We start from the raw sequence: 10,560 nt of genomic DNA, 5'->3' as shown, positions 1-10,560 counted from the left end.
TCAGGGAGTTCTGGGATCAAGCCCCACATCAGGCTCCTCCACTGGGAGCCTGCTTCTTCCTCTCCCACTCCCCCTGCTTGTGTTCCCTCTCTCGCTGACTGTCTCTCTCTATCAAATAAATAAATAAAATCTTTAAAAAAAAAGGAAAAGAAAAGTAACTGATTTCTGCGCATTGATTTTGTCTCCTGCCATGTTGTTGAATTGCTGTATGAATTCTAGTAATTTGGGGGTGGAGTCTTTTGGATTTTCCACATAATGTATCATGTTATCTGTGAAGAGAGAGTTTGATTTCTTTTTTGACAATTTGAATGCCTTTTATTTCTTTTTGTTGTCTGATTGCTGATGCTAGAACTTCTAGTACTATGTTGAACAATAATGATGAGTGTGGTATCCCTGTCGAGTTCCTGACCTTACGGCAAAAGGTCTCAGTTTTTCCCCATTGAGAATGACATTCACTATTGGCTTTTTATAGATGGCTTTTATGATGTTGAGGTATATTCCCCTTATCCCTATACTTTGGAGAGTTGTAATCAAGAAAGGATGCTGTATTTTGTTAAATGCTTTTTCTGCATCAAGAAGATCATGTTGTTCTTGCCTTTCTTTTGTTAATGTGATCTATCATGTTGATTCATTTGTGAATGTTGAACCACCCTTGCATCCCAGTAATTAATCCCAACAGGTCGTTGGGAATAATCCTTTTAATGTACTGTTGGATCCTATTGGCTAGGATCTCCGTGAGTATTTTGGCATCCATGTTTATCAGGGATATTGGTGTGTAAATCTCCTTTTTGAAGGGGTATTTTCCTGGTATTGGGATCAGATTAACGCTGGCCTCATAGAACATGTTTGGAAGTTTTCCTTCCATTTTTATTTTTTGAAACAGCTTCAGTAGCATAGGTATTATTTATTATTTAAATATTTGGTGGAATTCCCCTTGGAAAAAATATGGCCCTGCACTTTTGTTTTTTGGGAGGTTTTTGATTACTGCTTCAATTTCCTTGCTGGTTATTGGTCTGTTCAGATTGCCTATTTCTTCTTTTTTCAGTCTTGATAGTTTATAAATTCCCAGGAATGCATCCATTTTTCCAGATTGCCTCATTTTTTGGCATACAGTTGCTTATAATATGTTGTTAAAATTTTCTGTATTTCCTTATTGTTGGCCATAATCTCCACTTTCATTCATGATTTTATTATTTTGGGTCCTTTCTCTTTTCTTTTGGATAAGTCTGGCTAAAGGTTTATTGATCTTATTAATTCTTTCAAAGAACCAGCCTCTGGTTTTGTTGATCTGTTCTATTGTTCTTCTGGTTTCTATTTCATTGATTTCTTCTCTAATAATTATTATTTATCTTCTCCTGCTTGGTTAAGGCTTTATGTGCTGTTCTTTCCCCAAGTCCCTTAGGTGTAAGGTTAGCTTGTGCATTTGGGATTTTTGTAATTTTTTTGAAAAGTCTTGTAATGCAATGTTCTTCTGTCTTAGGACCTCCTTCATTGTATCCCAGAGTATTTGAACCTATGTGTTTCACTCTCATTATTTTCCATGAATTTTTAAAATTCTTCTTTAATTTACTTTTTTTTAATGTTTTTTTTTAAATTACATTATGTTAGTCACCATACAGTACATCCCTGGTTTCTGATCCAAGGTTCGATGATTCATTAGTTGCGTATAACACCCAGTGCACCATGCAATATGTGCCCTCCTTACTACCCATCACCAGTCTATCCCATTTCCCCACCCCCCTCCCCTCTGAAGCCCTCAGTTTGTAATTTACTTTTGACCCATTTTTGCTTTAGCAGGATGCTCTTTAACCTCCAAGTGTTTGAATTCCTTCCAAATTTCCTCTTTGATTGAATTCAAGTTTCCAAGCATTGTGGTCTCAAAATATGCAGGTAATAATATCAATTTTTGGTATTGGTTGAGACTTTACTTGTGACCCCATATGTGATCTATTCTGGAGAAAGTTCCATGTGCACTCGAGAAGAATGTGTATTCACTTGTTTTAGGATTGAATGTTCTGTATGTATCTGTGTTGTCCATCTGATCCAGTGTATCATTCAAAGCCCTTGTTTCTTTGTTGATCTTCTGCTTAGACTGCATCTCAGTTATAACACTTCTAAGCTTGGCCTGATTAGATCTCATTTCTGCACTGAGTTTCTCTAATATCATTTATGCTTTTTTCAAGCCCAGCTATTAACTTTATGATTGCTATCCTGATTTCCATCTCTGACATCTCACTTATATCAGTATTGATTCACTTTGCGGCAGAGAACATTGCCTCTGGTTCTTTCTTTTGTTGTTCTTTCTTTTGTTCTAGTTATTTGGCCTAAAGAAGGATGGGTGAGCGAGTGTGCAGAGTCCAAAATATCAACCACGACCCAAGCAAAATACACCCTCTACAAATCTGAAGTGGTCAGAAACCACAACAGAAAGCAAACCAAACCAACCAACCAAACAAAAATGTTGGGGGAGGGTGAATAGAGAATATAGTCTCATATGGTGGACAAAGCAGGGTGATCCACTTATTCCTGATTGAACCTTTGTCTGTGTGTTAAAAGACACTACACCCCAAAATTTCAAAAAAAAGAAAGCATATAAACATATATATATATATATATATATACTAAAGTGAAGCATAAATGTAGATATAAAAAACAAAATTTAAAAAAGCAACCTAAAGACATAAGTTGGTAAAATAAGAATCTAGCTAAAATAGGAAAAAGATAAAAAAAGAAATGGGAAGTTTTAAACTGAAAGATGAATGAATAGTGAAAAAATCCCTGGAGCTCACTATACTATTTTCCCGTGGCTCTGGAGTTTTACAGTCTTGTGGGATTCATTAACTTGTTGTCCACCTGTTCTTCCAGTTTGTTTTCTCAGGGAGGGACCTGCTGTGCTGCTTCTCAGGTGTCTTTGCCTGGGTGGAGTTTCACCACCACCTCCAGGGGGCTAGGCTACGTGTAAGCTGGTCCTCTGCATGGCTTTTGTTCCTTGGAGGCTTTCTGAGACTCTTCAGAGGATCAGAATAATAATGGCTGTATTTGGATCTCTGGCCCAGAGCCAAAAAATGGCAGCCCCCACTCTTCAATAAGCCCTCTGGGACAGTCTTCACTTTTGTGTGTGACAAACTCCGCAGATTCTAGCAGTGAGTGCCCACTGTAATCCTCCAGGGGGCACTCCGAGGGGCCCGTGTCACTGCCCTTTGCGCGCCTTGGGACAGAGAGCAGTTGTGGGCTCCTGCATGTGCCAAGCTCTGCTGCCCCAGGACAATGGCTGGGTGTCTCTCTACTCTCCTTTCTAGGGCCCCTGCCCTGAGAGTTGTTTGTCCAGTCTTGGTTGTGGCCGTTTTGCCCCTCCTGGGGGATGGTATGTGGCCCATGTATTCCAGTACTTTTCAGGATGCTTAGGCAGAGAGTGGTCACCTGACCTGCCTGGCTCCCAGATTATGGCAAGCCAAGCTGAGAGTCCCCTCCGGGGCTTGCTGACCTTAACCAATTTCCCCACTCCACTGATTGGGCACTCTACTGGTTTGCCACTCCTGATCGTTCTGTGATTTCTGGGATCCTGAGTTCACAATGGCCCACCTAGAATTCTTCTCTTTTCATTCCCTGAGTCCCTTTCAGAAAGGGATGTCTCTCACTGGAGTAGATATCTACGGGTTCTGATTTTGCACTCTGGGGTTATATCACTTTCTGGTAGATGGCTTTTGGAAGCTCCCTCCCCCCTCCATTTATCTTCTGATATCGCCCCTCAAATTCCCATCTCCATACCTCCTACCTTGGAAAAAGCAGTTGCTTTTCTACCTCTCGAATTCCAGATATATTTTCTTACATCTCAGGCTGAATTTATGGGTGTTCAGAATGGCTTGATAGATGTCCAGCTAAATTCAAGGGACCAGATGAAACAAGGTCCCCTATTCTTCTGCCATCTTTCCCGTCTTCCCCTGATTGTAAAGGTATTATTGATGAGGAGAACAAAGGTAAGAGAAATGTAGCTAAAAGTCAATCTTCTTACAACCTGCAGCCCACAGATGAATCCCTGAGACATGCAGAGTGTGACACTCCTCCAGAAACTCATGGCTGCCTTAATGTTGATGTTTCATTAGAGACTAAAAGCAACCATATCTTTACAATAGTCCGACCTGCAAGGTCCTGTAAACTTCACATTCATCATCGAGAAATTCCATAGAAATTTACGTTATCTCTACCCACCACACACACAAACTTAAAATGGTACAACCAGTCTCTCCTGACAATTCCAGTGCAGCTCTTTCTGCCCATTGGTCTAGTCCTTGTGCTATATTAAAAGCACCTTTTTGTATCATAAAATGGCTCAAGAATTCTCCTGACCTTTGTGCTCCATGAGCCCACATCATAATGACATTCCATTTGACAAGAACAACTTGGTCTACGGCAAGAGCTGACTGACATGATAAGTGAAGCGAACAGACATGAGGAAATTAAAGCATGTGCTGCTTTTTATTTGTGGCACAGGATCTGACAAATGAGGACAGAAGTCATGGTCATTCTGTTATTCAAGTTTACTTCCAGTGACTTTATGAACAAGTGACTATATCTGGGCTCCCATCTGAATCACTGGGAGAGTTTGAAGGACGTGCACGTTTGTGCAGAAGAACTGGTGACCTTGAAGTACATGACCGGCTGGGCATCCACCTCTTGTGTGATGCGTCCTCAGATCATGCAAGTGGATGGGATTACTGAGCAGGAAGGAGGTATGAAATGGAGGATGCTTATATTGTTCACTCACCATCCCTTAGCACTTGTGACAAATATTACGTAAAGGGAGTTATTTTGTGGAACAATAAAAGAGTCATATTAACAGGTAGCATTGTAAGTTTTCAAGTAGAAACAGGAAGATATTTGGTAATAAAACATATAACTCTAAGCAATCCTTTACCTTAGTGAATAAACCCCCTCAGTTGTGGACACCAATCTTCCATGCTTCAGTAAATAGAGGCACAGCATGAACTGTGATATAAAAAAAAAAAAAGAAAAAAGAAAAAAGAAAAAAAAGAACTATTTTGAGTAGTAACAAAATGAGTGTTTTGAAATCTTTGTGTCATTATATTTATGATCATTCTGACACTAAGAACATATTAGGTCGATCTATTTAGTCAGATTTGTCTTTCCATGTCAACAGCATTGCAAGAGGTATGTTTGCTAATCAGTCTTTGTCAGGGGCTATAGTAGGCTTTCAGGACACTGAGCTGAATCAGGATAAAAGCATGAGACTGGTTCAAAAACACAGCAGCATGTTTGTAGATTTAAGTGCCTCATACTAGGTTTTGGTTTCTGAGGCATCCATTTCAAAGACAACCATGTGGAGTAAACACATTGTCAGGTGTGGGACATAATTACCAGAGAAGCCCTGAGGCGGCCCCACCTGTGAAGTACCTCTTCAGGAAGCCCTGGGTCACCTCGATATGACACTTGAGTGACCCTGCTTTTCCCTTCAGCAGCTGAATTCTACTCATATAAAATTTTCCAATAAACCCTGAAACCACAATCCCCTAACCATTCTGGCCATGGACCCTGATAAGAGCTGATCTCTCAGGAGTACTTTCTTTCTCTCCATCTCAATGCCTCTCTCCCCTTCTGAGACCTCCACAAATGGTCTTTGGGATCCCCTGTGCCCTCCAGGACCTGTGAGAAATAAACCTGGTTTTGTTAGAATTCTCTGATGGGTGCTGCTGAGGCCTGTCTTGCAGTCACAGTGAGAACCCAAGGGCTGGTGCAGCCACAGCAGAGGCTCTGGTCAGGGAAGCATCTGTGGGAATGTCCACAAGCACAGGGGTTCAGGGGAGTGTCTGGGCTTTCCTAGCGCGAGCATTCCTGTCAGGAGCCTGAGACCTAAACAGAGCAGTGTTGCAGTCCACATTCTCAGGAAGAGGAGTGATGGTAGTGGTGTAACAAGATTGGCAGACTCTAGGTGAAAAGTGGGGTTTTGTATTCTCCTCTACAGTAAAGTTACGTGAAGGGCTTAGTGGCTAAGTATAGTCACTTCCATACAAAGAGTCTAACTTATGATTATCCTCCTGGGAAATCTAGGTAAATTTACTTGGCATGGTAGAAGTCATTTGAAATGAAATTGATTTAAAGAATCCAACTTGCCCCATGTAAGATACAGACTTTTCCAGGCATTTGGATCCAGGGTTGGGGAAAACATTAGGAATGTATGAAATTGAAAAGGGGGAAACTGTGTGTGCATTGGACCGAGCAGAAGCTTAATAAAGTCAGTTAATTAAATGTATGGAGAAGTTGAATTCAAACAAATGAAAATTCCAGGAAATAAATAGGAGCAGAATCTACTTCCACATCCTAATCAAGACTAGCAGTTCTTTGCTCTGAGGCTGTAGCCCTGCAAGCACAGGCACTTCTTCAACCGTGGGAGGATTGGCTCATATCACTGGAACCCCAACGATTCTTTTCAGAGCTGTTTTTATGTCTCTGTTCCTCAGGCTGTAGATGAAGGGGTTCAGCATGGGGGTGACCACCGTGTACATCACCGAGGCCACTGCATTTGCGTGGGAGCTCTGGGGAGCAGCAGAGCTAAGGTAGACCCCTAGACCTGTAGAATAAAATAAGGAGACAACTGAGAGGTGAGATNCTGTAGATGAAGGGGTTCAGCATGGGGGTGACCACCGTGTACATCACCGAGGCCACTGCACTTGCGTGGGAGTTCTGGGTAGCAGCAGAGCTAAGGTACACCCCTAGACCTGTAGAATAAAATAAGGAGACAACGGAGAGGTGAGAAGCACAGGTGGAAAATGCTTTGTACCTGCCCTGAGCTGATGAGATCCCACATATGGTGGAAACTATTTTAGAGAAAGAGTAAAGGATCCCAGCCAGTGGAGCAGCAGCTAGCAACATGGTATTAAAGTATATCACCAGGTCATTAAGAAAGGTGTCAGAACAGGCATGGTCAACTATCTGATTGAGTTCGCAGAAAAAGTGGTGGATTTCCAAGACTGTACAGAAGGTCAGCCGTAACACCATTAAGCTTTGTAACAGGGAATTGAGAACACTGATGACCCAGGACACCAGAACCAGCAGTCCACAGAGCCGGGGGTTCATGATGACCGTGTAGTGCAGGGGGTGACAGATGGCCATGAAGCGGTCATAGGCCATCACAGTCAGGAGAAAGACGTCCAACTGTGCATAGAGTAGGAAAAAATACATCTGGCTGAGGCATTCTGCATAGTTAATGACATTGTCCTGAGTCTGGATGTTCCACAGCATCTTGGGGATGGTGGTGGAGGTGAAACAGATGTCTACAAAGGACAGGTTGGCCAGGAAGAAGTACATGGGGGTGTGGAGGTGGGAATCAGAGCTGATGGCCAGGATGATGAGCAGGTTTCCAAACACAGTGATCAGGTACATGGAGAGGAAAAGACCAAATATGAGTGGCTGCAATTCTGGTCCCTCTGAAAATCCCAGAAGAAGAAACTCTGAAATTTGTGTAACATTGCCTGTTTCCCTGTTGTGGTGATGACTATAAGGAAGGAAAAAACAAAAACAAAAACTATGATTAATTTTCAAGCAAAAGAGCTTCATCTATTTATTACACTTTATTGTTCTTAAAGTTTTATTTAAATTCCAATTAGCTAACATAAAGAGTAATATGAGTTTCAGGTGGACAATACAGTGATTCAGTACTTCCGTACAGTTCCCAGTGCTTATCCCAATAAGTGCCCTCCTTTATCCCCATCACCTATTTCACCCATCCCCCCATGAGCCTCCCTCTGGTAAGCAACAATTTGTTCTCTAGAGTTAAGAGTTTAGGTCTTGGTTTGCCTCTCTTTCTCTTTTGTTTTCCCTATGATCATTTGTTTTGTTTCTTATTTTCCACATATGACTGAAATCATAAGGTAGCCATCTTTCTCTGATTGCCTTATTTCACTTAGCATAATACACTCTAGTTCTATCCATGTCCTTGCAAATGGCAAGATTTCATTCCTTTTTATGCCTTAGTAATATTCCACTGTATACATATATTACTTCTTTTTTATCCATTTTTCAGTCGATGAACACGTGTCATTTCCATGGTTTGGCTATTGTAAATAATCCTGTACGTGTTATCTCTTTAGATTTGTATTGTTGTACCTTTGGGTAAAAACCCTAACAATGCAATTACAGGATTATAGGGTTGGTCTATATTTAACTTTTTGAGGAACCTCCATACTGGTTTCCAGAGTGACTACATCGGTTTGCATTCCTACCAACAGGGCAAGAGGATTCCCCTTCTCCATGTCTTGCCAACAACGGTTATTTTTTATGTTATTGATTTTATCTCTTCTGACAGGTTGAGATGATATCTCACTGTAGTTTTGATTTGTAACAAATGGGCATTATTAACAGAGTGACATGTTACAATTTATGTTTTGCAATCAAGAAAGAAATATGTATTATTTGGATAGATCTAAGCCCATTTAAGGGAAGTTACCTGACATCTCTGATTAAGAATTCCGGCCCGTTCAGCCTTTTCCCTAAGAGGTCATGTATTGCAGTTTTAATGGGAAATGCTTTCCTGTATTTGAGGAATATATGTTGAGTACTGACGTCTAGACAAAGAGCAGAGGGTGCTGAGATAGAAAACTCAATACATCCTTTGGGTAAATACCTAGGAGTGCAATTGCTAGACCATAGGGTAGCTCTATTTATAACTTTTTGAGGACGTCCATACTGTTTTCCTGAGTGGCTGCACCAGTTTTCATTCCCATCAACAATGCAAGGGGGTTACCCTTTCTCCACATCCCCGACAACACCTGTTGCCTCCTGTGTTGTTAATTTTAGCCATTCTGACTGGTGTGAGGTGATATCTGTCTGTACTTTTGATGTGTGTTTCCCTGATGATGAGTGATACGAACATCTTTTCATGTGTCTGTTAGACATCTGGATGTCTTCTTCGGAAAAATATCTCTTCATGTCTTCCGCCCATTTCATAACTGGATTATTTATTATTTGGATGTTGAGTTTGATCAGTTCTTCAGAGATTTTGGATACTAACCCTTTATAGATATGTCATGTGCAAATACCTTCTCTCATTCTCTAGGTTGCACTAGTAGGTATTTACCCAAAGGTTACAAAAATACTAATTTGAAGGGGTACACGACACCCTGATGTTTATAGCAGTGATTATCGACAGTAGCCAAACTACGCAAAGGGCCCAATGTCCACCGAATGATGAATGGATAACGAAGATGTGGTATATATAGAAAATGGAATATTACTCAGCCATCAAAAGGAATGAGATTTTGTCATTTGCAATGACCTGAATAGAGAGAAAGTGTATTATGTCAAGCAAAATAAGTCAGTCAGAGAAAGACAATTTCCATACGATTTCACTCATGTGTGGAATTTAAGACACAAAACAAATGAACATAGTGGGAGAAGAAAAGAGAAGCATACCAGGAACAGACACTTATCCGTAGAGAACAAACGGAGGGTTGCTGGAGGGACGTGGGTGAGGGATGGGTGAAACAGATGATGGGGAAGAAGAAGGGCACTTGTGGTAATGAGCACCTGGTGTTGTATAGAAGTGTTGAATCACTAAATTCTACACCTGAAACTAATATTCCATTGTGTGTTAACTAAGTGAAGTTTAAATAAAAACTTGGATCTCAGTTTGTTTCTCAGGCACATATTACATGGTGCACTGGGTGTTATACACAACTAATGAATCATGGAACTTACATCAAAAACCAGGGATGTACTGTATGGTGACTAACATAATATAATAAAAAATAATATTATAAAAATAAATAAATAAATAAATAAATAAATAAATAAATAATACTTGGAGAAACAAAAAAGAAAAGTCCGTACAATCCAATGATGGAGAAGGAATATATATATAAAAAGAAATCATACACCATGTCTGATGATGATGGGGGTAATGAAGAAAAAAAATGTCGGTATAAAAAGGAGTGGATGGGGAGGGTGCTGAATCTTTTTTTTTTTCCTTAAGTCACTTCATTGCATTTTTTTTCAATGTACAGTTAGCCAACATACAGTACGAAGGAAGGGAAAACTGAAGGAGGGTGCTAAATTTTAATAGGAGTTCAGGAAGACCTGCAAAGAAGTTGACATTTTAACAGAGGTTCCAGAAAGACTGAGCAGGAGGCAGGAAGATATCTGGGGGACGTGTGTGCCCTTCAGGGAAAGCAGAGCAAAGGCCCTGCAGGAGGCACTTACTGCAGATCTGCAGATCTCAACATGCAGTCATTGTGGTGAGGGAATGAGCAAGAGAAGAGAGATGAGAGGTGGTGGCAGAGAACGTTGAGGACCGAGGGGGCTTTCCTACCACTGATGGGACTTCAAGACACAGGGAGTCCTTCCTTCACATGGTGTTCTTTGCATCTTATTAATTGTGTTCCATGGTATTCTGTGAATAGAGATGGATTCTTTCTTTATTTCCATCCGTTCTTTAACGTTCTGACTTTTGAGGGTGACACATTGGAGTATATGAGCTCAGGTACCATTGCCCTGAGGACTGTTCATGCCCCACAACACACACACACACACACACACACACACACGCAC

At 40.9% G+C, this 10,560-nt stretch overlaps 1 protein-coding gene across 1 annotated transcript; it reads right to left on the bottom strand.

Annotated features, from left to right (window-relative positions):
• Positions 1 to 6,416: 6,416 nt before the first annotated feature.
• Positions 6,417 to 7,726, bottom strand: LOC117801742 (olfactory receptor-like protein OLF4). The gene is made up of 3 exons (XM_034657176.1): positions 7,683 to 7,726; positions 6,735 to 7,510; positions 6,417 to 6,586 (listed from the first exon to the last, which is right to left on the bottom strand). Exons 1-3 carry the CDS (start codon positions 7,724 to 7,726, stop codon positions 6,417 to 6,419), a joined length of 990 nt encoding a protein of 329 aa, XP_034513067.1.
• Positions 7,727 to 10,560: the final 2,834 nt, after the last annotated feature.

The sequence above is a fragment of the Ailuropoda melanoleuca genome, chromosome 4 (assembly GCF_002007445.2).
Source record: "Ailuropoda melanoleuca isolate Jingjing chromosome 4, ASM200744v2, whole genome shotgun sequence".
NCBI classification, from domain to species: Eukaryota; Metazoa; Chordata; class Mammalia; order Carnivora; family Ursidae; genus Ailuropoda; species Ailuropoda melanoleuca.
Note: the sequence above shows the minus strand (reverse complement) of the source record. Positions and strands in the feature narration are given on the sequence as shown.